The sequence below is a fragment of the Sporobolomyces salmoneus genome (assembly GCF_050403485.1).
Source record: "Sporobolomyces salmoneus JCM6883 DNA, S_salmoneus_JCM6883_v1_ctg18, whole genome shotgun sequence".
NCBI classification, from domain to species: domain Eukaryota; kingdom Fungi; phylum Basidiomycota; class Microbotryomycetes; order Sporidiobolales; family Sporidiobolaceae; genus Sporobolomyces; species Sporobolomyces salmoneus.
Window position 1 is genome coordinate 193501 of NW_027481145.1, and position 27332 is coordinate 220832.

The 27332-nt window shown below is 52.1% G+C and overlaps 13 protein-coding genes across 13 annotated transcripts; 5 read left to right on the top strand and 8 right to left on the bottom strand.

Moving 5' to 3' along the window:
- Nucleotides 1-304: 304 nt before the first annotated feature.
- MRPS9 (mitochondrial 37S ribosomal protein uS9m MRPS9) lies at nt 305-1555 on the bottom strand (the record flags this gene model as incomplete). The annotated part of the gene is made up of 2 exons (XM_076631605.1): nt 305-396; nt 499-1555. The coding sequence occupies 2 exons, from the start codon at nt 1553-1555 to the stop codon at nt 305-307; spliced, it is 1149 nt and encodes a 382-aa protein (XP_076488422.1).
- Nucleotides 1556-1673: 118 nt separating this feature from the next.
- BCS1 (bifunctional AAA family ATPase chaperone/translocase BCS1) lies at nt 1674-3543 on the top strand (the record flags this gene model as incomplete). The annotated part of the gene is made up of 6 exons (XM_076631606.1): nt 1674-1837; nt 1901-1931; nt 1989-2321; nt 2394-2706; nt 2771-3008; nt 3084-3543. The coding sequence occupies 6 exons, from the start codon at nt 1674-1676 to the stop codon at nt 3541-3543; spliced, it is 1539 nt and encodes a 512-aa protein (XP_076488423.1).
- Nucleotides 3544-4642: 1099 nt separating this feature from the next.
- On the bottom strand, nt 4643-5852 carry JCM6883_005048 (uncharacterized protein; the record flags this gene model as incomplete). Its single annotated transcript, XM_076631607.1, has 2 exons — nt 4643-4846; nt 4917-5852. 2 exons carry the CDS (start codon nt 5850-5852, stop codon nt 4643-4645), a joined length of 1140 nt encoding a protein of 379 aa, XP_076488424.1.
- A 733-nt stretch (nt 5853-6585) lies between these two features.
- Nucleotides 6586-7923, top strand: JCM6883_005049 (uncharacterized protein; the record flags this gene model as incomplete). The annotated part of the gene is made up of 6 exons (XM_076631608.1): nt 6586-6927; nt 7000-7063; nt 7130-7239; nt 7301-7430; nt 7499-7657; nt 7730-7923. 6 exons carry the CDS (start codon nt 6586-6588, stop codon nt 7921-7923), a joined length of 999 nt encoding a protein of 332 aa, XP_076488425.1.
- Nucleotides 7924-8075: 152 nt separating this feature from the next.
- JCM6883_005050 (uncharacterized protein) lies at nt 8076-9507 on the bottom strand (the record flags this gene model as incomplete). The annotated part of the gene is made up of 6 exons (XM_076631609.1): nt 8076-8281; nt 8346-8480; nt 8540-8600; nt 8670-9081; nt 9146-9316; nt 9377-9507. The coding sequence occupies 6 exons, from the start codon at nt 9505-9507 to the stop codon at nt 8076-8078; spliced, it is 1116 nt and encodes a 371-aa protein (XP_076488426.1).
- Nucleotides 9508-10042: 535 nt separating this feature from the next.
- On the bottom strand, nt 10043-11423 carry JCM6883_005051 (TauD/TfdA dioxygenase family protein; the record flags this gene model as incomplete). Its single annotated transcript, XM_076631610.1, has 4 exons — nt 10043-10233; nt 10295-10774; nt 10840-11019; nt 11123-11423. 4 exons carry the CDS (start codon nt 11421-11423, stop codon nt 10043-10045), a joined length of 1152 nt encoding a protein of 383 aa, XP_076488427.1.
- Nucleotides 11424-12137: 714 nt separating this feature from the next.
- GPI11 (mannose-ethanolamine phosphotransferase GPI11) lies at nt 12138-13424 on the bottom strand (the record flags this gene model as incomplete). The annotated part of the gene is made up of 5 exons (XM_076631611.1): nt 12138-12272; nt 12344-12452; nt 12526-12666; nt 12737-12822; nt 12891-13424. 5 exons carry the CDS (start codon nt 13422-13424, stop codon nt 12138-12140), a joined length of 1005 nt encoding a protein of 334 aa, XP_076488428.1.
- Nucleotides 13425-13650: 226 nt separating this feature from the next.
- JCM6883_005053 (alkaline phosphatase D family protein) lies at nt 13651-16538 on the bottom strand (the record flags this gene model as incomplete). Its single annotated transcript, XM_076631612.1, has 13 exons — nt 13651-13889; nt 13963-14045; nt 14118-14179; nt 14243-14337; nt 14401-14591; nt 14653-14771; nt 14840-14877; nt 14940-15055; nt 15117-15360; nt 15424-16250; nt 16311-16341; nt 16411-16468; nt 16536-16538. The coding sequence occupies 13 exons, from the start codon at nt 16536-16538 to the stop codon at nt 13651-13653; spliced, it is 2106 nt and encodes a 701-aa protein (XP_076488429.1).
- A 1495-nt stretch (nt 16539-18033) lies between these two features.
- On the top strand, nt 18034-18896 carry JCM6883_005054 (uncharacterized protein; the record flags this gene model as incomplete). The annotated part of the gene is made up of 2 exons (XM_076631613.1): nt 18034-18108; nt 18204-18896. 2 exons carry the CDS (start codon nt 18034-18036, stop codon nt 18894-18896), a joined length of 768 nt encoding a protein of 255 aa, XP_076488430.1.
- Nucleotides 18897-19718: 822 nt separating this feature from the next.
- Nucleotides 19719-21559, top strand: JCM6883_005055 (F-box protein; the record flags this gene model as incomplete). Its single annotated transcript, XM_076631614.1, has 3 exons — nt 19719-19769; nt 19841-21378; nt 21430-21559. 3 exons carry the CDS (start codon nt 19719-19721, stop codon nt 21557-21559), a joined length of 1719 nt encoding a protein of 572 aa, XP_076488431.1.
- Nucleotides 21560-21945: 386 nt separating this feature from the next.
- JCM6883_005056 (uncharacterized protein) lies at nt 21946-22748 on the top strand (the record flags this gene model as incomplete). The annotated part of the gene is made up of 5 exons (XM_076631615.1): nt 21946-21992; nt 22067-22121; nt 22386-22471; nt 22541-22661; nt 22731-22748. 5 exons carry the CDS (start codon nt 21946-21948, stop codon nt 22746-22748), a joined length of 327 nt encoding a protein of 108 aa, XP_076488432.1.
- Nucleotides 22749-22984: 236 nt separating this feature from the next.
- On the bottom strand, nt 22985-24871 carry JCM6883_005057 (uncharacterized protein; the record flags this gene model as incomplete). The annotated part of the gene is made up of 6 exons (XM_076631616.1): nt 22985-23271; nt 23354-23405; nt 23482-24220; nt 24283-24327; nt 24391-24752; nt 24833-24871. The coding sequence occupies 6 exons, from the start codon at nt 24869-24871 to the stop codon at nt 22985-22987; spliced, it is 1524 nt and encodes a 507-aa protein (XP_076488433.1).
- A 434-nt stretch (nt 24872-25305) lies between these two features.
- On the bottom strand, nt 25306-27010 carry JCM6883_005058 (uncharacterized protein; the record flags this gene model as incomplete). Its single annotated transcript, XM_076631617.1, has 8 exons — nt 25306-25434; nt 25573-25605; nt 25702-25828; nt 25916-26157; nt 26218-26322; nt 26396-26633; nt 26694-26795; nt 26904-27010. 8 exons carry the CDS (start codon nt 27008-27010, stop codon nt 25306-25308), a joined length of 1083 nt encoding a protein of 360 aa, XP_076488434.1.
- Nucleotides 27011-27332: the final 322 nt, after the last annotated feature.

Genomic DNA, 27332 nt, shown 5'->3' on the forward strand with positions numbered 1-27332 from the left:
AATGCAACTTTGCCGGAAACTCGCTCTCGCCATGCCCTTAGACTTCAAAAGTGTACAGGCAGCGCTATCCCTACAACTAGCAAGCAATGCTCTCGTCCCCGCTTGGGAAGCGTCGAAGCAGGACAGGCTCTCTCCGAAGTTTTCATTTCTGCCAACTTCTCTGCTTTTTTGCGATGCTTCGTCTAATTTTGCACAAAATGCGTATAAGCTGCCTCCGACACCTCCTCTGAGCATGTCCCGGCCAGATCCACCGATTTCCATTCGCTCTAATCCTGCAGGAAACCCTGTTCCAGCTTCCGTTGGTTCACCTCTTGACCCAGGTAGGACGCTTGCGAGACTTGACGAATCCGTGCTTCTTCCTCTCGACTACACGAGGATCTCGCTCAATAAGTTCAGCTACGATGGGGAAGGAACGAGTCAGTCAGTTTTGCGTTTCGGATTGGATTGGAAGAAAAGAATAAAATCGTCAAAGAGACAAAGCTCTGGCGCGGAACTCACCTTTCTTGAGGATATCCCTCCAAGTCTCTTCCTCTTCCGCTCTCCTTCCCTTCTCCACTTCACACCTTTCCCATTCTGCCAAAGCTCTCGCCAATCCCATCGCAACAGCGTCCGCTTGAGCGTTACTTCCTCCTCCTTTCACGATCGCGAACACGTTGAACGCTCCCAAGCTCGAAGTGAGCGTCAAAGGCTTGATGACCGCATTACGAAGGGTTTGTTGCGAGAAATAAGTCGAAATCGGTAAAGTGTTGACGAGAACTCTTCCTAACGGTAATTCCTCCTCCTCCTTCTCGGCAGTCTTGTTCTGTGATAGTGATGTCGGTACGATCCAAACCCTCGCACTACTTTCCTTTCGACGTCCAACCCCCAAAGTCCGTTCTTGATCGTCCTGTTTCCCCAATCTACGATCTTTCCCAACTACCCTCGCAACCGATACTCCCGTCGACGAAACCGAAGGAGTTTGCTGAAACCTGACGAGGATCTCTTCGAGTTGAGCTCGTAACGAACTCGAATCGGCTCGAACTTGTTCCGGAGTCGCTCGACTGGTTCCTACTGCGACGGGGTCGACTACGAGGGAAGGGGTTTCCATGTCGGAGGAAGGGATCGAGTCCGCGACTTGAGCATAGGGAAGTAGTCCTTCAATCGTAGCGAGGACGGAGGTGAGACGCTTGTATTGAGAAGTTTTCAAATCGGTTCCGTTCCTCAAATACGCCGCCATTTCTTTCGATCCTTTCCATCTCCTCAACCTCGGATGAGGTAAGATTGTTCCAAACTCGGCTTCGGGGCCGTTCAGAGGGGCCATGATCGAGGGAAGGAGACCTTGTCGGAACAAGTGAGCGCGAGCCGAAGTGAGAGATTGGTCGAGAGATTCGAGGGTCGCATTGAACGAAGGTCGAGCAGTGTACCATTGTGAGGAAGGGGGTTTTTGGGTAGGCTTGACGGGAAGGAGAGATGGAGAAGGTGAGGATTGAACCGGGAAAAACGAGGTGGACGACGCAGCGCGCGAAGGTGCTGCTCGAGAGAGGGTCTGTTGAGCAGATTTGACTGATTGTGCCATCCTCCTGAGTGATCCGATCGGTTGCCGAAACGGGTGAAGGGAGAGAGTTCAAGAAATTATCCCGCGATCTCTTTCCGAACTACACGCTTCGGCTACTCGCCATTACGACCTTTGTTCGATGCCACCGCCTCTATCAGCTAGCATGAACCCACCACCGACCGCCTCAACGAGCGAAGTGCCGATCGCCTCGAGTTCAGAATCCTTGTCCAACAATTTGTCGGATGCAGCTACAGACAAGCCAGGAGGGCTAAGGGGACTCGTACAGACTGCTCTAGACTCCAAGTGAGCTTACTACTCACCGGCCGAAGCATCTGGATCGGAACTGACTCAAATTCGCTCGGATAGTCCTTACTTTTCCGCTGGTTTCGGTTTAATGGTTCGTCTGCCTCTCCTATAGCCCCCCTGGCCCCTACTGACGACTTCTACACGACAGGCTCTAGGAGTCGGCGCCCAAGTTCTTCGTCGATCCGCCGTTTACGGAGCAACTCTCGCCCAAAGACGACTTCTCGTTTCCCTCGAAATCTCGTCAAAAGATCCATCCTACCTCTGGTTCCTCCAATGGATGTCTCAACAATCCGCTCGTCAAGCTCAACTAGCCGAGAAACCTCTCCGGGGTATTGAAGGGCTCGCAAGCAGACTGAAGAGTCACGAATTGGCTGTGGAGACGAAATATGAACAGAGGAAAGATGGGAGTTCGACGGCAGAATTCAGTCTAGTGCCCGGACCTGGAACGCATTATTTCCGATATGAGAACGCTTGGTTCCAGGTGAGCTTTACCCGCCGTCTCTTGCGCCCGTTCACCCCTTTCTGATTTTGCATTTCTTTCCCGTTCTTTCAGGTCAAACGTGAACGAGCTACAAACATGCTCGACCTCAACTCTGGAACTCCCTGGGAGACCGTTCACCTCACGACCCTCTCTCGTGACCGTCAGCTTTTCCCTCTCCTCCTCTCCGAAGCTCGTAAACTCGCACAACAAGCCGTCGTCGGTCGAACCGTAATCTATACCGCATGGGGGGCCGAATGGAGGCCGTTCGGTCGACCTCGGGAGAAGCGGTTGCTGGAGAGTGTTGTACTGGATCGGGGGGTGAAGGAGAGGATAACGGACGATGTGAAATCGTTCATGAGTCGCGGTCGATGGTATTCTGAACGAGGTGGGCTTCATCAACTATACTCAGTGGATCTCATTCACTCACTGTATCGTTCTCAAGCTCGCAGGTATTCCATATCGAAGAGGCTACCTTCTCCACGGTCCTCCTGGTTCAGGGAAATCCTCCTTCATTCAAGCTCTCGCCGGTGAACTCGATTACAACATCTGCGTACTCAACTTGTCAGAACGAGGTCTTACCGACGATAAACTGAATCACTTGCTCGCGAACGCACCGGAACGCAGTATTGTGTTGTTGGAGGATATCGATGCGGCGTTCTCGAAAAGACAGCAAAGCGGTGAAGCTGGGTGAGTCTCGTCGTAGTCTTTGTCGACTTCACCCACTCTTGACTCACTCTCCATGCTCGTGTCTGATCGATTCAGCTTCAACGGCAACGTAACCTTTTCCGGTCTACTCAACGCTTTGGATGGAGTCGCCTCTTCGACCTCACAACGAATCCTCTTCCTAACGACCAACCATCTCTCGAAACTCGATCCCGCCCTAATCCGTCCCGGTCGAGTCGATCTGAAAGAATTGATCGACGATGCGACATCATACCAGACTCGAGAACTATTCGAAAGATTCTATTCCGACCAAGCCGAGCTATCGAGGGAGGGATTTGAGAGACTGAGGGATGAAATGGTAGAGAGCGTGGACAAGGCGGTAGAGGAAGGAATAAGAGTCAGTATGGCTGCGTTGCAGGGACACTTTATCCGACATGATGCGGTGAATGCGGTGAAAGGGTGGGAGGAATTGAAGAGACAGGCGAAGGAGGATCAGGATAGACGGATAGCGGATGAGGAGGCAGGCAAGGAGAAGGTCAGGCTCGCTTCGATGCCTTAGATCTGTTTTTTTGGTGAGTTGGCGGTAATCTTGATTGGGAGGACCTCGTTCTGACTCCCGGATTGTCTTCTCAATTAGCATTCGGCACCTTCGCAATTCGCAATTCCGTCGTTCCATTCACCTCGGCGCCAGGCGGCTGCGCAGAAATATACGCTCGAGAGAGAAACGAGATATTGCGTTCGAGCTTCGATTCTTCGCTGGCTTCCGCGACTACTCGTCCTCTGTATCTTCGCACGCGAGCTCATACCTTGTGTACTTGGGCTAATCCGGACAGCAACGCGAACTCTCTGGCGAAGGCTGAAACTATTTGAAGCAGAAAACGACTGAATTCTTAACAATCATCACACGAAAGGAACAGACTACGGTATTGATAGGATTCTATACAGGACAAACGAAAAACGACGAGAGAGAGAGAGGAAGCTAAAGTACGTGATAACGACAGGGAACAAAAAGTGTAAACAACAAATTTTAGCAGAGAGAATATCGATTCTTTCGTCGTAATAAAGAGCAGAGAGGACAGTGAGGGGGCATAAAGGTTTAGTCGTGAAATATTTTTAGGGAGGTAGTGATAGACATTGGTGCGAACGAGGGAAGATTGGGCAGGAAAGGAGGAAGAAGGATCGGATCGCAAGGACAATGGGTGGGAATAGGTTGGAGACGAGGGGTGAAATGCTGCCCTGCAGCTGGATATGGAGAGAAGAAGAAGGCGAGGGAGATCGAAATGGAAGGGGAATAAATGTCGATTGAAATTTGCGTTTTCCTGAGTGGCAGACAGTTTCGAGGGATGGGTGGCTGAAGTGCGATGCCGATACGTGACTGTAATTCTGAATTCTCGAGCTTGATGTGCTGAATAATCGTTTGATGGAACTGGGAAGAGAGCAGAGCGGGGCTGAAAAGGTAACGAGGGAGGTGAATGTGAAGATAAGAGGACATCGATAAGGCGAGGATACTGCGAGATGTAGATGCGTAAAGATCGTCGAGAGCGCGTTCTTAATGGGTTGAGTACTTGTGACAACGGGTTTTCTTGTGTCGAGGCGAATTTTCATCTTTGATGATTCTCGTGACCTCGTTTCTTCCTCTGACTTCCCTCGACAAACCCTTAGTAGCCACCTCGGAGGAACTTTTCTCCCATCGGACTGAGCTTCCTCTTTGGCTTCGCTGCGACTGATCCGGTCGACCCGAGAGTTCTTCCTCGTGCATTCGCGTCTTGTTGGGCGATCATAGCCGGAGCTGACTCGGGAGCTGTCATGTTCGATTCACGAGGAGGGAGAGCGAGAGAGGGAGGCGAGGGAGGTTGAGGACGCTGCGAGAGAGGGTGGAACCCGATGTCAGAATCGTACTTGAAGCTTCGACTGATAGCGAGCCAGACTCACCTTCTTCGATCCGAATCCACCGATTGAGAATCTTCTGAACAATCCACCGAGTCCATCACTCGTTCCCGATTTCCCATCGTGAGGAGTTTGAAGTGAAGCTCCCGCAGAGACGACTCTTCCGAGGGGTTGCATTCTCGCAAAGGGATCGGTTTGAGTCGGAGGGAGAGGGGGAGAATGTTTCGCAGTCGAAGCGGAAGACGAAGGGGCGGGAAGGGCAAGGTTCGATGAACCGCCAGGAGGGGAAGTGAAGGCAATCGAAGCTCGACGAAGGGAAGGCGGAGAGTTCGTTCCGCTTCCTCCTCCTGCACCGGATGCGGGCCATCCCCATTTCGCACCTCCTCCGAACAAAGCCGATCCTTCTGCGTGGGAGAAACTCCTCGAGTGATGATGAGCGGGAGCTCGAAGTGGTTCGTCGTCCAAAACTTCTAATTCTCCGTTCTCGAGTGCTTCGATCTCTTCCTTTTCGCACACTCCGCCCAAGATGGGTACCGCTGCCGTTTTCCCATTTCCATTCCCACCGTTCGAGACCGATCTCTTGAGGGACGAGTTAGCCGATGAGGGTGAGAGAGGATTCGCGCTAGTCGAGTTCGATGCCGGAGGGGACGAAGAAGGAGTCGGGAGGGACGATAGATCACTGACGTTGCTTCCTGGGCTCGTAGAGAGTCCTGGTGGTGCGTGTTTCGGTTCTTCAGTGATCGAAATAGGTCGAGTTGATGAACCATTTCCGTTTCCGAACGAGGCTCTCCTCGCGTGATGGTATGCCTGCTTGAATTCATCACTTTCGAGCTTGACGGGCGGTCTATTTGCCAGAGAGAGGTCGGAGAAGGCTTTGAGTGAGGCAGAGAGAGCCGAGGAAGTAGGAGATTGGACGGGTTGAGACTCGTTCGAAGGTGACGCGATTGGAATGGGTTGAGTCGAGGAGTGACCGGTGGACATTTCGAGCCAGGCGAGTGGGCAAGCGAGAAGAGAGAGGAGTGGAAAGATGAACGATAAAGAAAAGGAGGGGGGCTCCGCCTTTTGAGTTCGCGAGGGAAGGGAGGGGACGAGTTACTGTGCTGTACTTGATCTGCCGAACGTGTAGCTTGATGTTGTACGTGGTCGAACGGGTGGTCTAGAGGGAGGTGGAAGAGGGGAACAGACTAGCGCAGTTCTGAAATCGATAAAACTTCAAACGTTTCGCAATTCTGTGGACTTCCTTTCGCTCGGGCTCTCGGCTTTCTTTGAGGCTCTCCCAGGCAGGGGAATGCGAGAGCGAAAGCATGTGAAAAGAATCCGACTCGAGCTTGCTCTCTCCCAAACTCCTCAGGCCTCAAGGTTCAACGTCTGCCTCCTTCTACTGTCGACAGATCAGAACCGCGTGGGTAGAGCATTCATGGAGGTTAGCGGCTGCGGCCTTCGTTCGGAGTAGACAAGAATATGAGAGGCTCAAGCTCAAAATCTTGCGACTCGCTCGGCAGCGTTTCTCCTTTAACTTTCGGCTTCGCTTACGGGCGTCTCATGAGCAAATTCTGACAAAGCTCCGGTGGAAACTAACGCTGCCCCTCCCCCACTTCGCAAGTGGAGGGATCCGAAGAAACTCTCCTCCTCTTCCCCTCGTTTCGTCCTCGCTTCTCTCCCTCCTCTCGCCTCCTTTTCACTCTTCAGGTCTTCCCAACTACTCATACACATCATGGCGGACGACAGACCCTTCTCCGAGCTCTCACAGAACCCCGACCACCTTTACTCAACTTGGGATGAACCCGCACCGACCAAGGTCAACCCGCTTGGTCGACTCGCTCTCACCACTCCCGAGATGGTCAAACGTGCCGCCAACGAGGAGATCAGGACGGGAGAGAGGTTCTCACTCGATTTGAGCATCGAAGCGAACGGTTTCACTCTCTTTGGGAGGAAAAAGGCGGAACGAACTCTCCATCGACTCGACAGTAAAGCTGGAGCGACAAAGGAGGAGGCGGAGAAGAAAGGGGAGACGTGGCATCCCATGCAAGACGAGTGCATCCACATCAATACTCAGGTGAGTCGAAACGAAAGAAAACTCGACGAAAAGGTATTCGAGCTCACCTCTCTCTCGCCGTTGTAACTACAGAGTTCGACCCAATTCGATGGACCCTACCACGTCTCGTACGCGAACTCTGGATACTTTTACGGAGGTGAGTGAAAGATTGGCTCAGACGAGATGTCGCGCTTCTCAGCTTATCCTTCACTTTCCTCACCAGGTGCAACCGTCGAAGATACCAAGGCTGGTAACGTCGGACGAGGAGTCGCTGCTTGGGCCGACGCAGGAGGAATTCTAGGCCGTGGAGTTCTCATTGACTATGGAAGATGGGTGAGCTTGATTCCTCTTTTCGTCGAGAAACTTTGACTGACGATGCGAGTGCGACATGTAGGCAAAGAAGAACGGCGTCAAGTTCGATCCTTGCCTCGAAGCCTTCCAAATCCCGCTCAAGGACATCAAGACCGTCGCGAAGGAACAAGGGGTCGAGTTTCGACGAGGAGACATCTTTATCCTTCGCAGTGGTAAGCCCTCTACCTGTTCTCACCGTCGATTAGACTGGCACTGACTCCTCCTCTCGCTCAAACGCTAGGTTACCAAGAGCAATTCGAGGAACTCAAGAGCAAGAATGAACTCGACAAGATTGGATTGTGCTACTCCGGAATCGAGAATACGAAAGAGGTCCTCGAATTCATCTGGGAGGAAGGATTTGTGGCTGTCGCTGGTGATCAACCGGCGTTCGAAGCTTGGCGTGAGTCGACCATTCTTTCCAGCCTGCCTCTCACTTTGCGAGTCACTGACCTCGTTTCGTCGTGTCTCACAGCGGCGCCTCCCGACAAGCTCCTTCATCCCGTTCTGCTCTCCGGATGGAGTCTCCCGATCGGAGAGCTGCTCTCTCTTGACAAACTCGCCGACCATTGCGAGAAGGAACAAAGGTGGACATTCTACTTCAGCGCCGTGCCCCTCAAATTGGAGAAAGGTCTCGCAACAACCGGTCAAACTCTCGCAATCTTCTAAGCCTCTCCATCTTTAGCTCAGCACCTCTCGATCTCGCGACAAGAACTCAAATGCTGTATAAACTAAATGAATCGATAAGTGAAAGAAACAATGCTCATGTAACGAAAGAGAACGATAATGAACTGAAGGCACATATCGTATCGGGGTTGGGATTAGATGGAGGAAGACTCTGCGTCGTAGAAGGGCGCATCCAAGTCGGCCTTTGGGTCGTACGCTCGCGAAAAGATTTCCGCGAGAAAGCTTTGGCCCGCTTCGTTCGGTTCTTCTGACTCCAGTCGGGACTTGGTGGCTCCGTGAGTCTCTCCGAATGCTCGTTGAAGCTCATGGGTCCCGTATGCTCCACATGAGAGGTTACGACCTGATTATAAGGTCAAAAAGGTCAAAAGCATGTCGACTTGATTTTTGAAGTGAGTTGAGCTTACCGAGATCGGTCGGGTGCTGAATACACACTCGACGAGGCTTCGAGTCGAATGTCCAGCGCTGCGTCGCTTTAGGGCGTATCGACCCTTTGCCGGCGACGCAAATGGCATATCGTTCGTAGTCAAACAGAGTGGCGACTGCATTGCTTCAATCTCATCAGAATCACTTGCTCGCGGCTGATCAGAAGGACACATACACTCTAGGAAGGCGAGAAGATCCGACCCGGGTGAGCATAGTTTCGACTCTCTGCGGTCGTGCTGCAAAATTGTGATTGACACGTTCAGTCACATGGCAGTTGATAGGTTGAGTAACGAGCAGACACGAACCTGAAGGAAGGAAACTACCAAGCAGGAGATGCTCATTCCTCCTAGACCGCCTTCCCTCGAACTCGCAAGATCTTTCGCTTGCAGAAGCGTCTTGACGACAAAGATTAGGCCTTTTGCTCGATCGCTCTTCGCTGTACCGATGGTATCGAGTCCTTGAAGTATAGCGAGACACGCCGTGGCACCTAAGGGGCCATCCCTCGCGTGTTCGAGGGAGACATCGAGCTTGAAACTCGACGCCGAATCCGCCGCGAGAGTCTTGAACTTGAGTAACGGTACCCTCGCGCTGTGAAGGATCTCGATTGACTCCTCGTCTGCGAGACCTCTCGAGAGCACGTTGTGAGCGATCTCCTCCAGAATCGCCTCGGTTGAAGAGGCAGAAATTGAAGGTAGCGAAACGACAATATCAAGATCTCTGTTTGAACCGCTTGTCTGTTAATGCTCCGAGATCGCGTAGGTTTGAGATAGCCAGTACTCACCCGTCAGGCAGATAGAGACCCGTCGCGAGAGACCCAAAAACCTCGACCTTGCTTGTCGCCCAAATCGATTGTACGATCCCCTCAAACCGCCTCACTACTTTCATTCTGGCTCTATGCGACTCTCGCGATGGTCTGATCCATTCGACAAAATCGCACAACTCAGCGTCCAGTCTGTTCAGGAAGTCGGGCGTCAGGCGAGGTCTGTGCGCGGAAAACAACACGTCGACTCACCGCTCCATCGGTGTGAGAGCTGTCGATCTATCCTTCTCCGTGATCCATGGTACTCGAGACACGTCTACAGGTGGTACGGAGCCGTGGCGAGTCGAGGAGGGCGATTGTTGGTCGAGTTGAGGTCGAGACATCGATGAGCTGAGAGCCTTGTCGAGCCCGAGACAACGATTCGAGATCAATGCTGGTAGGTAGCGAGCACCTAGACCCTTCAATCGGGCTGGCGAAAGGCGGAAGCCGGGACGGAGAAGAGAAACAAAGAAAAGACTTCGATGCGTCGCTATTTCTTTTCCTGTGGTTTACGATCTGCCGGCGTAGTCCCTCACACCTTCCGCACGATAGAGCAAGCTGCCGAACAAACGAGTGTAGACTTTTCAAGAGAGTATGTAGACGAAAAAATTGAATAAAGTGTCACGGTTAAGCGCGACGGGATGCGAATGCGAGTTGTGGGGAAGAGGAGGACGACATAGAGATAGAGAAAGGCGGTTAGAGAGGAAGAAAAGTAAGAAAGGACGAGAAGACAATGGGAGAAACGACCGTTGAGGTCGATCCTCCTGTCTTCTCTACAAACAACAAACAAAGGCAAATAGTTTACGAAAGATTAGCACAGAAAGAAAGAGAGAGAGAGGAAGAAGAGGAGGGTGGCTTTTTGGGTGGTGCGAAAGAAGTTTAAACGTAAGATCCAGTCGATTGTTTCCTCGATTTGCCCTCTTCGCGATCGAAGTAAGGGATTTCACCGACGCAAACGGTTCGATCTCCGGTTCTGTATTCGGAGTAGTCGAACGTAGCACAATGATTCGCGGCAGAATTGTCCCAAATCGCAAGATCGTTCACGTTCCAACGGTAGCGGACCATTGCATCTGTGAGAACATCGCAACCTCAGCGAAAGCACTCGACAGCTGAGGCAGAGAGAGTACTCACCATGAGCTTGAGCTTGCAATTTGAACAAGTAGTCGAGAAGGATTTTCGACTCGTCGAATCCGACTCCTTCGATTCGTTCCGTGAAAGTTTGGTTGACGAACAATCCGTTGAAGCCGGTTACTGGATTCGTTCGAATGATCGGATGACTCGCTTCGAAATCATCTCCCACGTTCTCAGGTGCTCCTCGCGGACCGAGGTGCAAGTCGAACCCGTTCTTCCTTGCCTGTCGACGGAACATTGCACCGGAGTGAGTCGCTTTGAGGTTTGAAAGGAATTCCTTCATCGGTAGAGAGAGCATGTCGTAATGAGAGTAGGCGGACGAGAAGAGAGTGTCACCTCCGCTTGGAGGGAGAGCCGTCATTCGAAGCATCGAGTACCGAGCAGGTCGAGGTTCGAAGGAGATGTCGGTGTGCCAGCCGTGCGAAGCGAGGTCGGATCGTTCGTCTTTGAAAGTGATCATTCGACCGTCTTTCGAAGCGACTGCATCAATCGAACGTGACGGAGTTAGCCATGATTCCCTCTGAGATCATGGTTGAGAGACTCACCATTCGAGATTGTTCCGACGCTCTTTGGGGTACCATTCTCGTTCAATTCCGATGTCGGGTGAATGTGAAGTCCGGAATCAACCGGAGCATCCGATGCCTTTCCTAACGCGAGGGCGAGAGTCTCGAGATCTTGAGGTGTGAGGTCTTGAGACGGGAAGAATGCTACACCATGTGCCGAGACTGAAGAGAGTCGCGTGAGGAAGTTTAATTCCGCCGAAAGGTTCCACATGTCAACACTCGCTCGGGTTCTCCCTCTACTCGCTCGAGGACAGAATGGACTCACTTTGATAAGCCAACTCTCTGAGCAGCCCGTTCTTCCTTTGTTCTCCTTCCGGTAGAGCGAGAACATCTTTCAACTGAAACTCCTTTTCGAATTGAACTCCGATTGCGGGAGTAAGTCGAATGCGAGGTTGTTCGTCGAGGTAGTGGGTCGAAGGGGCAGCGTATCGTTTACGCGAAGTCGAAAGGGCAGGGGAGAGGGACCTCTTCGGGGTAAGAGGAGGAGTGAGCGGGGAGATGGAGGAGGAAGGGAGAGGAGAAGTAGCGAGCTTCTGACTGATGTATTCGACCGAGGTAGCCGTCATACTCGTTAAGTCGCGTCCGCCAAGAGTAGGAGAAGGAGGAGGAGGTGATGGGTGAAGACGTAGAAAGTTCTCGATGTTTTGGGATTTGATTTCCCCCTACTTTTCTTTGTTCTGAAAGTGGGCGAGTTTGAGCTCTGAGCAGGTTGTGTGTTGTTTTGAGTCGAGGAGCAGTGAAGTGCAAAGAAACAAGAGAGAGAGAGTTGCGAACAGTCCTCATCCCGACAGGTCGACTGCGCATAGCTCGCCATCGCAATCAAGATCACCTAATCAGCTCTGTCTCTCCGCAAACGCATGTTCGGAGATCTCGAGAAAGAGAGGAGTCTATCGCCTGCACGAAGTGTCAGGATTTGCGGTGTCAGGCAGCGAGCGACGAGGAGAGGACTCGCTGAATTCCTTCGAGCTCGAGCGATTCTGCATTGCTGTCCTACGATTTCGCGGTGCACGATTCCGGACGTCAGGCATGTTTAGGCTCACTAAGCTCGAAAGACCGTCAATCACGACATCTTGACGCTCGACATCTTGACGCTCGGGGCGCTAGCTTCTCGCTTGCAGAGCTGGTTCGTCCTTAGCCCCGAATCCCGCGTCACGTACCGAGGTTGCGTCCTAGTCTGACGAATCCTAACCACCAGGTCGAGCTCGAATGACGAGATGAGACGACGAAATACCGACGGATGACAAGCTCGAGTATGGTTGAGGGAACGGTTGTTCGAAATTTCATTCCTCTTTGATCTGATCTAACGATTCCTGAGCCGCTCTTGCTGCCGCATGAAACGCGCATATCCCCAAAGACACGACTGATCCAGCAGCGTGACCAAGGAGAGCACCAACGAGACACGTCGTCGGCCAAACCTGTGATGAAAGAAACGCCGAGACGAGTCAGCAGTTTTCAGGACCTCGGGGAATATCGCCCTTCCACTCACCTGCCAAGGTCGATCCCAATCAAGAGGGATAGGTACGGCTCCTAGCCAACAACCGATGATTGTTCCGAGCGCGGGAGCGAGAAGAGCGAGTTCGAGGTCGTCGTTTGGTCTGCAGGGTGCATTCCATCGACTGAGTCAGTTCTCTGGGCCGCAAGCTTATCAAGCATCACGTGGGAGCTTACGAGACGGAGGAGAAGAATCTGAGCCAAACGTATCGATCGGTTCCGGAAGTCGGAGCGAGAATGGGAGGGACAGCGATTGCGAGAGGTAGGACGGCGAGAATTGACACGGGGAGTGACAGAAGAGCAGTCTCACGGATGTTGCTGTGAGAACGAATTGGTAAGTCAGCAGGTCGACAGGATCGAAGACTGCGAATACAGAATGAAAACTGACGAGATTAGGGATGCCCCGAGAAGCACAGCGCAGACGTGTAGTGCCACAGCTCCCGCAAGTGTCGTGGCGATAGCTGGTACGAGGAACTGGCTCGAGCACGCGAAATCGTCAGCAAAGAGAAAGAAACGAAACGCAAGTCAAGAGGAAAACTCACATCAGTATTGATTGCCGCTTTCCCATCGACTCCGGGCTCCCTTGCTCTCATGATCAGCGTCTTGTGCGGTAGTTCTCCCCTCTTTGCCCTCGTCCACATGTCCCCAAACACGTCTTTGATCTGCAACTTCTGTCTCTTCGGCTTCGGTTTCTCCTTGATTTTCCCTCCATTCTCTGCAAGTTTAATCGCTTTCGTACGACATCCTTTAGCCCAGATTCCGAACCATGTTTGAACGAGCGCGAGAGAGGCACACGCGATTGGAAGAGTCCGAAGTGGTTCATGAATGATTGAATTCAGGATTCGTGCAGTCGGATTGAAACGGTTCCCGGCGAGATCAGTCGTGGTAGAAGAGGAGGAGGCGAGGAGGCAGAAATACGAAGCGGCGAGCTGGAGAGGGATCCGAGGGAGGTAATGAGCGAACGGGAGGGGAGATGGGAGTTTCTTGGTCGTTTGAACAGCTTTCGGGGTCGTGGAGGGCGCTTCTGTCGGTTTCGGCTGAGTGCTGGGGTGTACCGCTTTCTTTCCGCGTGCCATGGCGAGATGCGAGGTGGAAGAAGAAAGTCAAAAGTCACGTTCTCCCGACTTTCGCAAGCTTCGCGACTCTTTGTGACTCTCCCACTACCAGAACAGAGAGGGAGGCAGGGTATATACTCATTGAGATTCCACAGACGTAGAAAAGATTAGTATGCGAAATTATTTAACACTTTTCCTCCTCACAATCTGCTCTTTGTCCTTCTTCCTCCCTTTCTTTCGCTCCGTTCTAGAACCACGATCTCTTCAAGAAGCTCAACAACTCCTTCAACCTCATTCCTAGCCCTCCAACTGCCATCGTCTCGCGTACAGACCTCGTCAAAGGTTTTCCAACGACCTGAACTTCCCACGCCGGAGCGTCGTCAGCCGTTTCTGCGTCGACGTAGACCTTGACTCGAACGACAGGCTTGTTGATCACTCGAGTATCGACTTCGAATGTAGTCACTTTCGTGTTTCCGTCGGGAATGTCTACATAGCGATGGAGATGAGGGATGAGCTGTCCATCTCGATCACTCGGAGAAAGACTTCCTTTGCAACGTACATTTGTAGAGGACGTCTTCACCCGTAGCACCTCGGTTGTGAGATTGTGCGAGCGTGCGGATCGGCAAGTAGAACATGTTGAAGCTGATTTATCGCAAAAGAGCACATGAATTCGAGGTTCGAACTGTTGCCAGATGGAAGAGAGAGAGAGCTTACGGAGAGGTAGAGAACTCGGTGACGGCATCTCGGATACCAGCCGAAGCAAACTCATGACGATCCTACGAGAAAAGGTCCGTCAGTTCATCGTTCGAGAGCGTTCGAAAATTTGAAGGGCAACTCACTCCAGACAGGACAATGACGTTCGGGACGTATTGTAGAGTGTCCATGATGAGGTCTCGCTCGGAGAGGAATCCAGCCCAAGTGTCTTCGGCATGATCTGCGGCACCCAACATCTGGATCAGTTTCGGTTCGAGAATTGATCGCAATATTCAGTGCGTACTCCAGAGACTCATCATCGGTACGCTCGAGACGATGAACTTCCAGGTAACCGTTTGATTGACTTCTGCCGCCCAGTTCAAGAACACCTCTCGTTGAACCTCTCCGAGCATCGTCTTCTCTTCATCGTCACCTTGTTCGTTCGGCGAGCGGTAGGCGCGGGTATCGAGAACGAAGAAAGCAGAATCTCCGACGCTGTTGCTCGCTGGCGACGTCAGCTCATCGTTGAAGGGCTGAAAGTCGAAGGAGAACGAACCGGAAATCATAGTAATTAACTCCAGGAGTTCGAGAATCGGGGTTTCCGTTTCCGAGGTAGTTCTTGTAAGCCGTGTTCGCGGGAGCAAAGTGAGCATCGGTTTCGTTACCCGAAAAATCCTGAGGACGAAAAGCGAACCTAGTCAATGCGCCGTTGCAGCGAGCGACTTGGAAGGATCTTCGCTCACGTTAACAATTTCGTGATCATCGTAGATTGCGACCATAGCTAGAGAGGCGAGGTATCATCAGTGTTCTAGGCGGAAGAGTGAAGTCGAGGGTGTGACTCACGAATCTTCTCGACCATTTTCTTCATTTCGGGACTCGCGAAAGTTTGACGGTAACGCTTGTTGTACTGTTCGGTCGTAACTCCAGTGAGCCAGGGAACATCCGCATAGATGAAGTCACTACAGGGACGGACGAACAGTAAGCTCCCGGATTCAAAGAGCGCAAATGAATGAAACTCACCCGAGGAAAACCATGAACCTCACTCCAACCTTCTCTGCAATCTTGAGGAAGCTCTCGGCACCTTTGATCGATCGTTTGTTCTGAGGTCCAGTCCAGGGGAATCCAGGCTTGACGCAAGAAGAAGAGGCGAAAGTGTAGTGAGTCGGTTGGGAAAGAGAGGGATCGGGGAAAGTCGTGAAGGTTTGGGTGTTGGGGAATGCAGGGTGATGAGCGATTTGAAGAGTCGAGGGACGGAGGAGACGGTCTACGAAGGGAGGATGAAAGATTAGCGACTTTTTCGAGAAGAAAGAAAAGGAGAGATACTTGCATTCGTATTCGGTACTGGCCCAAAGACCATCGAGTCTAACGGTTGAGACCCAGTCATCCGCTTCCGTCGTGATCATATCAGGTCCAGCAATCCATTTTCCAAGTGGTTTCGTCGGTCGATAGGCGATTTTCGCTCCCGAGAAATCATCTTCGGGGAGTAGTCCTTCGGTAACGGCGAGAGTTGACGAGTTGTAAGCGAGAGCGTCGGCTTGGTGTGGGATGAGACTCGATTCGGCAGGGATACGAGCGACGATTTTGACGGAATTGTGCGAGACGGCTCCTACTCGTGCGAAAGCGAGCGAGTTCTCGTCCATGCCGAAGACTGGGGTCCAGATTGCATCCATAGCGAGCGCAAACAGGAGAGTATTGACTGCGATGCTGGCGTAGTTGAGGAAAGACGAAGTTGGAGTTGGAGTACCGAAGACGAGGGAACGAACGAGTTGCGACAAGGTAGCTTTCGGTTGAGGACGGTTTCGAGGGAGTTTCTGGAACTTGACGAGGGCCGAGTCGGAGTCTGAACCATCTGTCGTTTCTCCAGCAGCCGTGAGTTGCGCTTGTCGATTCGCTCCTCCCTTTTTCTTCTTGTTTCGTTTCGAGATGCTTCCGGTTGAAGGTGATTCGGGTACTACGTGAGGGTGCTCTTGATGAACTGCGTTGTCGCCGGCGGGTGATCCTTGCGCTGTGACAGCTGCGAATGAAGGACGGTCTTTTGGGCTAGAAGGAACGAGAGCAGCTTCCGCTGGAGTAGCTGGACCTCGGGGGATTTTGCGATTGACGAGTAGTGTTGTCCAGAGGTGTGCGAGGTAGAAGACTGGAATTAGGTAAGGGCTGCGACAGCGATTCGAGTTCAGCGAGAGCAATGGTCAAGTTCGACGACAGGGAACTCACCCAAATCGGCCAGGTATCCATCTCAGGAAGACTAGTACGAGTAGCTCATTAGTCTCTATCAAGCTTCACCTTACAGGAGATTGAGGGAGTAGAGCCGCACCATAAACAATGAAACGGAAGAGAGATGAACTCGCTCCTCCGACTGTTCTTGCTACGCCCTGTAGTTGCGCATCGAGATCGTATCAGCTCAGAGTGCTCCTAGCAACGAACAGCACGGGGACGAACCATTGTTGGCGAGTTGGAGGAAGACAAGAGTGAGGTCACCACTCTTCCGTTACACTCTGCCACTTCGAACAATGCAGCCCTACGATACCGCGCTCAGTGCTCTGCAATTGCCTCAAGCAAGAAGTGCCAAGATTCGCCGCGCTCCGCCCGCCTCACCTTTCCAAAAGTCCTCATCATTTCGAAGCATTTAAACAGCCTATCGCTCTGCGAATTCGACGAGGGTCATTGTGTACACCCGCTTGGATGGCTAGGCGATGGGGAGCGACCCGGAGCTGCAGCTGTCACAACAGATCTTCACATGCTTGGACATCGACTTTTCACTCGTTCGTCCTCCCTCTTCTTTGACCATTCTTTCGCCCTCAAGCTCGGTCGGATTCTCCCCATGCGCCTTGACACTATAGAGCTTCGGTGGTGGCCCGGTCATCAAACGAGACGGGTACTTTCGCTCTCGAATTTCCTGGTGAGTTCGTCAATTCGACTTTCGTTTCGCGTGAGCAACACGGAATTCGTGCTGATTGCGATCGTGTAGCTCGTGCAGTATAGCTCGCTGTCTACCGCTGATCAGACGCTTAAAGCTGTCACGTCTCGCACGTTCAAACACTTCCGGTTTAATCTCGGTTTTTGCTCAGAATCTCTTCTATGTACAATCGGATTGAACCCCTGCCCGCCTGCCAGGTGAAACCCGTGCCTTCTCTCTCATGACTACGCTCGAAAGGCTTTCTTTTCAGACACGTCCAGCTTGACGAGTTTTTCTCCCCGTCGCAGTTCTTCGACACAAGACAGCCCTGTCTTTCTGCTTCTCCGCAGATGGTGAGTGCTCTCCAACACCAAGACCAGAAAATTTTGTAGAAACTACTGATGACCTTCACTTGCACGAACCAGAGCAGCTCGAGTGCCGTCAGCATTGATCGCACTTCAGGAATCGTAGCTCTTTGACCGAAATTTTCGACTTGTCGCTTTCTCTCGGCGGCCCCACCTACGCACACGCACAGAGATCTTCTCTCTTGCATGACGACGAGCGCGTAATGAACGAGAGGCGGGGGCGTAACGCGAGCCATCCCCTCCTCGGCTCTAGCCGTACAGTACGCCGTTGAATCTTTCTACAGCCGTCTGAATGGACCTCGCCGAGTTGTGTACTCTGATCGAGCTCAAGAAAACATTATCGAGACGCGCAGGCGAGACCGAGCTTGTTGCTGGTTTTCGGGAGGCAGGCGATCCGATTTGCCGCTGCGAAGGAACGAGTTGACTTGAGAAGAAGAGCGTAAGAGTTTCCCATTTCGAGCGCCTGTGATTGGTTCGAAACTCGATCACCTTTCCCTCTCCCTCTTTCGTCAGGACTCAGGGCGCAGAAAGCGAAGAAAACGAAGCGGCGAGTCGGCGACCCTTCCGCTTTTTTTTTCTTCGCTCACTTTCCCCCATCTCTCCCCTCCCTCCACTTTCCTTCATCGCTTATCTCCGTCTGCTTCTCTCGCACAACGTCCTCCTTCTCCCATCTGCGATGACCCCGGCTATGCACGTCGTTACGGCGAAGCCTCGACGAGGGCGCAAACAGGACGACAGCTTGCCTCCCTCAGTGAGTTCTTCTCTTCTGAATTCCACCTCCACTTGCCTTCCGAGCTCTCATTTTTGCACTCCACGTCCTCGTACTGACTCTGTTCTGGCTCTCAGCGTGCAAGGGATGTTCAACGAGCGTTTCGAGCGAGGAGGGCAGCTCATCTCGCGAACTTGGAGGCGAAAAACTCATGGCTCGAAGCGGAGAACTCAGAGTTGAGGAAACGGTTAGGAATGGGAGAGGACGATCCACCAATCTCTGGACCGGAACCCGAGCTGTTGACGGTCGCTAGTCCTGGAGGAAGTTCGAAATCAGAGGAACACCTCGTCAAAGCGGAAGAGGAAACGTCTCCGCCACTTTTCAACTGGGACGAGCACAATTTGGCCGGTACCGACAAGGAGACAGGGAAGGAGGGGGATGCAGAGGGTCACGAACCACAGGAAGTCCAGTCGTGGAACGCAAGGAGGCTTAGCGCAGTATCGAGCACGAATTCATTGGGTTTCGAGTTCTCGCAACGAGGCGGAGGGTGGGGCGAAGACGGACAAGTTCGAACAGATGGAAGAGAGCAGGGTTCGCCGGTACATCAAACGCAGCAGCTTCGGCCCGACGCGCAGTTCCAACTCCTCCCTCCGTCTCATCAACAAATCTACTCGAGCAACCCTCTCGCCTACCTCGCAAATCTTCCTCTCGGCAATTACCTTCCCCCTCCTCAGCATCTGAATTCGACTCAGTTCAACTACGAGCCGTACCCCTTCTCATGGCCACCTCCTCAGCATCAACCGCAAGCGCAAGCTCAAGCTCCTTACTGAGCTTTCTTTCCGTTCGAAAAACAGCTTTCTTTCCGTTCGAAAGACTGCGGTTGACCCAACCTCGACTCTATCGGTCCCACGCCTCCCTCGTCCTTACCATCGCATGTATCCAATTCGTCTCCCGTCGCATCATACCCTTATCAGTTCTATGTATTCAGTCGGAAAATATCTTCCCGTCGATTCGCCTAATCACTCCTTCTCCCTTTACGACCACATATCATATCATATCACCTTGTTCTTTCTATCGCATCATGTATCACTCGCACGCATAGGGCTTTCTTCCTTTTCTGTCGACAACAACATACACGCCGTTTTCCGTTTTTCCTCTCTTTCGTTTTTCCAGTCTTTGCTCGTTTCGTTCAGATCCTATTATAGACCCTTTAGCTCATGCGTTATTCGTCAATCTCGATGCCTCCTGGTTGTCGTGGCATTTAACTTACTCAGGTTCTCTTCCTCCACGGTTTCCTCCCGGTCTCGCTTTTCTTTCTGCTTCTGCGTCGTGCCGACACGCCAGCTGGACCGTTGTCGTAATGCCTGCAGTCTCGTCACGTTTTCATTCTCGAAAGCCCGTCACTTCCTCTCTGCGACGGTTTCGAATGACTTCGCGTCTTGCGAAACGAGCGCAAAATCTCTTCTCTTTCTCGTTGATATTTTCCCGTATTGCTCGACAGCTCTGCGAGTTTGCAACCTTCGTTCTCGTTGTACTGCGAATTCGATCCATAGTTACCTTTTCGCGATTATCGCGGCTCTCGCTCGGGCTCGACTTTGTCGGAAGTGAGTTTCGACTTTCGTCTCCTCTCACTCACCTCTCACCGATCGACTATGGAGCTCGAGACGCCTGCGCCCCCAAAGTTATTGCAGCTTCCTCCAGAGGTATGTACAATGCTCCCTCTCGATCTCCTTCCTGGGTTTGAACTCACCTCCACCTCTCCGAACTTTGGCAGGTTCTCCTGCACACTCTCGCCTATACAACCCCAAAGGACTGTGCTCAGCTGACAGCAGTCAATCGACTCTTCAGCGTCCTTTGCTCGACGTGGACTCTCTATCGTGACCTCCTCTCCTCTCTCGCCGCTCTCTCCACCTTCGGATCATCGAACTGTTCCGAATACCCTTATCAACTCCTGTGTCAACGATTCGTCCAAGCGAGGGATGTGCTCGAGAAGCTTGAAGGAGGAGGTCCACCTCCTATTGGATCCGATCTCGTCGCTTTCCTCGAAACCCTCGTGCACCTCGCTTCGACTCGACCTCCTGCGAATCTTCCCTCTCTCAATGAAGCGTTCCTCGAGAAATACCTCCCGTCGACGAGCTCAATGATCTTCTCCCTTCACCCTCTATTCTCAGCTTGTTCGCGACAACAACGCATGCTCCTTCGTTCGAAAATCGATAAACCTACTGAACAAGACATTCGAATCGCCGAACTCGTCTCTCAACTTCATTCCCTCTCGGCTCCTACGCTCGTCTCGGCTCCTTCGGCCTCGAACATCCGGACCGCCGCGAGGGAAATCGTTTACGAAAGAATGCATTTTACGAAACTCTCAACTTACGGACCTTTGCGATCCGACGGGAGTGGATTGATCGATTACCGCAAAGTCGAAGCGATCCAACTCGTCATGCACGCAAACCTGGAGGAAGCGAAGTCGATGGGTTGGGGACAAGAGATGGTTCCCGGACCTGACGGAGGAGAAACGAACATCCCTTCAGGATGGAATTCGACTCGAACTGGATCCGCAACGACATCGGAGATAGGAGACGACGGGAAAAAAATTGATTCGAGGAATTGGGCCGGAATCACGACGCACGAATGGAGGGGAACTTATGCGTTCTTGCATTTCCCAATCTACCATGCGTTTAATCACCATCGAACGGCTTCGTATGTTCCTTCGTTGGCGGAGGAAAGTGAGGCGGTAGGGGATTGTATGAGTCTCAAGCTAGAATTACTACCAGAAGGAGTCGAAGTTACTCCGCCGATGGAAGCCTTCAGAACCGATCCTGATCCGAACCGAGCTCGAGGCCGCATGGCACGAGGAGGAGGAGGATCCGACAGTGACGAGGATTCAGACTTTGATGTCGATGCCCTGGAGGACGAGGAGGACACTTCAGCTTCTTCTTCTGAAGACGATGACGGAGACTTCAACACTCATTTCGTTACGAATCGTCGCGAAACCCCTTCTACCTCGCCTCCGAACGATGACACCGCTGTACCTCCGATCGGCCCTCTTCCCCCTCCTTCGACTTCGGCCTCTTCGTCAATCGAAAGCGCGGTTCCCAACTCCGATTCGACTTCATTCCCGAAGCTCTCGTTTCAAGGCACTTCGATGCCTCTCCAACTTCGTACCCTCGCCTTCACCGGAACGTTCGTCAACTCTCAAAGCCACTTCAATATCCGAGATCGATCTGTTCGAGGAACGGTCGAAATGAACCAAGCTGGCGAAGTTATCTGGAAGTATATAATTCGTTACGGTGGGATCGATCATTGGGCAATGTGAGTCGAGAATTCTCTGCAGTCTCCGTCAAGACGTCTCGCTGACTGTAGAGTTTCGAGTTTACGAAGGACCGGAGTTCAAGTAGGAGGACCGAAGTCGAAGTTTGGGGTTGTTGGGACTTGGACTTGCGCCGATCGAGACGCAGCAGACGATGAGGGGCCGAATGGTCCTTTCTGGTGAGCTTGTATTCGCTCGTCAAGCGAATCTGACAAACGAAAGTTGACTTTTGAGCTTTTTCTCGCAAAGGTACTGGCCTAATCTGCCCTCTGAAGCCTAAAACTCACGATTGTGTATATAACTCTTCTCGCTATACTCTTCACATTCTGTACCCTCACTCTCTCGCTATCCTTTCCTCTCCTTTGTCGTCGTATTTTGCAATTTTCATTCTATCACTTTCGTTCCTCATTTTACCTCGGGTTTCTGTACGGCCTACCATTGCAATACCGTTCAACCACTTCAATACAATCAGACGAGCGAGGAGAAGTACCGAAAGTTCGGTCAACTAGCTCATCCGTTTCGAGCGCGCGTGTTGAGCTCTTTCCTTCTCCCACTTCACTACTCTAAACATGCCTGCTTACTCTGCTGCTCAATTCGACAAAGCCGTCCAAATCATGTATGTCTCCCTATCCGTTCTGTTACCGAGGAAAGTCCCCACTAAATCCTTGATCTTGTTTTGTCGTTTCTTAGCGGTTCCCTCCCCAAGGACGGACCTATCAAGCCTCCCCAGGATGATCAACTTACTGTGAGTCACCTTAGTTGAGTCTGCGAGCTGCTCGGGAAGAGGAGGGATCGAGGAACGTGAAGTGTTGGGAGATCAGCTGAGAATGACGAAGCTGGTCGAAAGGCGGAAGGAGATGTCGAACGGCTCAGCATAAGCTAGTCTGCTAGTATAGGAGCGACCAATGGCTTGGAACGGAGCGGGTCCCTCTCTTCCGATCCGCAAGTATCCTCAGAGCCGAGGTACCCGAGCACCTCGTGCTGACCCTCTACTCGCTCTCGAATACAGTTCTACGGTCTCTTCAAGCAAGCCAACGTAGGAGACAATACTACCCAAAAACCCGGAATGATGGATTTCGCTGGAAAGTACAAGTGGTGCGCCTCTCTCCTCAATACACTTCTCTCTCGGTGGAGAGCTAATGTATTTCGGAGGGTCGCCTACAGGTCGGCATGGGAGAAGAACAAGGGCATGTCGCAAGAAGATGCCAAGAGCAAATACGTTGAATACTTCCTTCAATTCCTCGAGAAGAACCCGACTGAAGAGGGTGCCAAACACAAGGCTACCGTCAGTTCCGCTTGTCTACATCCTGTGCTTATGTAGACCAGAGGAAGGACTGACGAGCTATTTGTGCAGATCGAATCGACCGCTTAAATTTAGTTTTACTTTTCGTTTTCTGTCCTCCGTCGTTTTGTTAATACGTATTCGAGTTCTGCTGAAAGTTGTTTCCTTGATCACCAACAATGCTCTCACTGACGTTGGGAAGGATCGAGAGAATAAGGGAGGATGAAGCTACAGTAAGAATTGCTCACGATGTGCGATACTCAAAAGCGAAAAATACAACGATACAATCAGATCTCTATCAAGCTACCTACAGTCTTCGGACTCATTCAATCTATTCTACAAGACCCCTTCGTCTCTCTGTCCCCTCCGTTCGTCCTCTTCTCCTCCTCCATGAATCTCTCAATCTCTTTCCTAATAAACTCTGCCGCACCTTCATCCTCGAACCCTTCCTCCCTCGCAGCTTCTTTCGCTTCCCGCCCTTGTTCGTACGCTTCTTCGATATGGAATTGCCATCGACCCGCTTCGAAATCGGTTCGGGTTAGTTCGAGAGAAACTCCTCGTTGATGCATGAGACGTTTGAGACCGAACTCTTCCACGAAGAGCGGGCGTGGAACTGTGAGCGATGAGGTCAGGGACGAGCGCTCCGGCGTCAGGAAACGGGTTGGCGACGAGAAAAAGAAAGAAGGAGAACTGACCGTATACGAAGGGAGTTTTGCAAGAGAGCGTTTCCGAACATGTTCCGTAGCCCTATGAGACGCTCCGCTTTACGTCAGATGATCGCTCGATGCAAGAGTAGCGAATCTAGCGAAAAGTAGAGACTCACGAGTTTGCCCAAAACGCAATCTGCGACCCACGTCAAATCCGGTACATAAACATCCTTCTCACTCGCAAAGAACCCATACGGTAAATCCTCCCTAATCGCATTATCTCCGCCACTCAACCCGGTAACAATCGCGATCCAACCTGGTGGTAACAACCCAGCTTCACGATTAACGATTCTCGGAGGTTCGAGGGAATTAGTCGAGATCGCAGAGGAGGAACGTTGCATCATGATAGGAGAAGAGAGAGGAGATGGAGGTCTTGAACGAGGTCGAGGAATCGCTTGACCTCCGAAAGAAACGAGAACGATTTTCGAATCGATCAATTCTGGAGGGACTCCCATTGAACTGAGGAGGTTTCGACGAAACTCGAGAGTGTTCGCTTGAGCAGAAGGTGGTCGGACAATTAGAGGTACGTCGATGACTCGTTTCGAACCGGATTTGACGGAGGGGATTTCAGAAGTTGGTCGAGAGAGGATTCGTTCGATTTCGGGAGTGAAGGAGTCACGATCTTGAGAGACCCAGCGGCCGGAGGGGAGAGGGACGTCGGTATCGAATGCGGGGAGAGGGATTGTTCCGGGAAGTCGAAGGAGGAGAGATGCACAGGCGTAGTCTGAAATCGCTTGATTCACGAGAGGATCGAGTATTGACGGTGATAGAGGAGGTTCTGAGGGGAGACCAGTCGAGTCGTACGCTTCGAGCGCGGGGAGGGAAAGGTAAGAATAGCAAGAATCGAAAGTAAAACTGAGGAAAGAAGCGAGTTCAGCGATTCTCGTCAGGTGTTCTCAGACCGAGTGAGGGCTCACTTCGAAACGATGATCGCCGGGATTCCTGCACCGGCCGCGGCAGCGCTGTGAAGGATGCGAGGCAAGAAGTCAGCTTCGTTCGAAGACGTCTTACCTCGCGAAACTCACCATCCCAAGAAAGTCGCATCACTCAGCACGGCATCGATTCCCTCGTCCTTCAACCACCTGATCTCTTCCTCGAGTGTCTGCTTCCTCCGCGCCATGAACCCTTGCAGCACTTCCAACGTCTTTTGTCGATCAACATCATAAGCTTTCGGTTGTACGATCCCTGCATCCACGTCCTTCTTCCTATATTGAGCGTATTGTTTCAATACCGAAGTGGATGCGACAGATTCGGGGATCGTTGAAGGTGGGAGAGCTGAACGAGGTAAGATCGAGGCGAAAGGTAACGGAGGCGCGTTTGTCACGATTGTGATCGAGTGACCGTGTTGGAGTAGTTCGCTTGAGAGCGCAGAGACACGCGTAGCATGCTAAGAACGAGGAGAAGAGGATGAGATAAGTGGGGGAGAGAGGAGAGAACGTGTGAACGGAGTAGAGAGGGAGAGCTTACGCCGTAGCCATGACCAGAGACGTAGAATGCGAACTTCATCCTTTGAGCGGTGAGAAGTCGAAAAGTCGGATGAGGGCGGAAGTGAAGGTGCGTGAGCTCGCAAGTTTCGTTCGCGAAAGGCTAAGTCTCGTTGTAGCGCTCTCCTGCTCCTTTCTTGATTCCATACTCAGAGAAGTGATTGCGGGGTGAAGTCGTCGACAGCTGGGACTTGTGCGAGGTTGCGACCGAGGTTGCGACCGAGCCTTGCGAGGTGACTTGCAATCTTTACCTCGCGCTCAGCGGGCTTAGGTGGCCGTTCGCAACAGAGAGCGAGAGGCGACCAGTTGACTTCTTAGGACAGACGGATATTCCTGGCACAGCAACAGACGACAGGGCAAGAGACGAATGAGACAAAACAAGAGAAAAGAAGCACGAAAGAGCTCCAACCGGAACAGACGTTAACCCTGGCACCGTCAATGGCCCCTACAGCTTCATCAAGCGACGATCTCGACTCGTGACAGTCCGTCCCCCGAAGCCTGGAACTTCTCGTTCTCCGCTTGTGCTTCTTCCGAGATAGCGAAAGTTTCGAGTTTTGACTTCGTAAGAGCAGCTTCGTAGTTGCGCTATGGGATCGAACAAGCGGGGGAGTCAGTATCCGAGACTGCGAGATCCTTCACGGGAGACATTCCATGCGAGAACAGGACGTTTGACCCGATCGGAGAGAGATGGGAGAGAAAGGAAAGACAGGCAAGATGATTTACCTTCATAGCCTGGGAGATGAACTCTTGCCCGGTCTACCATCAAGGACGGGACGATACGTTTCAAGCTTAGCGTATGCTCAGCCGCACGAAGACAGTAAACCTCAGCTCGTTGTTATGGACAAAACTTACGATTTTCGGATAGACCTTTTTCGGACCTTGAATGACCGCGGACCTTCGAGCCTGATTAAAGAACCCCATCGAGTACCTCGGACCCTGGTATTCCCCCGGTCTAGGACAAGTGACTCGATGGAACGTCCTGCAACGCATCGCGCGTCACCCGAGCGAGTCAGCGCTACGTTTCCGAGAAAACACTCGGTCGGAACGGGATGGAAAGGAGACGTACGATTTCAATCGATCATCACTCCACCTCATGAGTTGATCCCCAATGTTACAGACGATTTCTCCTTCTTCGATTTCGGCTTTGACCCATTTATCACCGTAACCATAACTCGTCGACAGTTGTCTCACAGGACAGACTTCGAGCCCCCCTTGAGGCTCGGATGCGGGGGAAGGTCGCTGGAATAGGAGAGTGAGGACGGAGAAGTCGGCGTGAGGTCCAGCTCGGAAATAAGAGGCACCTTGATCCTAGCAGAGTGACCATAGTGTCAGAGGATGACTAGAAACGGGCAAAATGAACTGACTTACGATTCCCTCGCAGGCGTGATACTTCAGCAAGCGGAGAGTAGACATTGAATCAGATTTGTCACTGGCTTCGGGACAAACGGTCCCTTCTACCAATTCCTCCGTCGGCTAATCGTTATCCAATACTCGTCAGATTCCGTCCCTCTAGTCAGGCTTGCTGCGAGGAGAGAACGTGACTGACCAATCCAACCCCTTCAGCGAGGACTCTCAAAACTTCTTTACTGACTCCCTGAACCTCTTTAATGAACCTCTCCAACTCTCCTTTGAACCCCGTGAGATCTGTTTCACTCGGCCAGCACGCAGCTAGATCTTCTGGGAGTTGCGAGAACGAAAGCTGAAGGGATTCTTTCGGGTCGGGATAACCTGTCGAAGGCCGGATTTGGGCGAGGTGTTCAAAGCCCATGTTGCGTCCGTTCCATCTACACAGGGTCGACATCAGTCTGCGTGAGGAGTAAGGGGAAGGAACGGCGAGAGCGCACGGAGTTTTCTGTTTCGTTTCGAAATCGAGGTCAAAGAACCTCTGAGCTTGATCAAAGACTTCCTTGATTCGCTCGTTCGAGATGCCGTGATCGACTAGTTTACTGCATGTACAAGACAAGTCGGGTATCAGTTTGTGAGGTTCGCCGAAAGCCTGTCTCGCGAAACCAGTCGAACAGGAAAAACAGAGACGGGAGGAAGGGAAAGCTTACAAGAACCCGATATTCTCTGCAGCGTCGATTAGAGAGGCTTTGATCTCTTCCCTACGAGTATCGAAGTCTTTGAGGGAGATCTTGGGGATCTCATCGGTAGCGGACATCTTGAGTTTTGAGATTCGACGGGCCCGCGAGGTTATGTCGGAAGCGAGCTAAAGGCGTCTCCGGTATACGACTGGTTGGAGGGAGAGATATTGTGGCGATAGAGGCGAGACAAAGAAGCGAGTGCCGATAAGGGACGATAGAGGGACGGCCGAGTCGGCGCATTGAGTAGACGCCGTCGGCGTGCTTTGTTCTGCTTCTAACATCGACTGAGGGACAGAGAGGGGATGTCAAGCGTCGTAACGCGCAGGTGAAATGAATCTGAGCGATTGGAGGATCGCGGTGAAGAGTCGGCGGGCAGGAGACGAAACAGAGTCGGAAAAT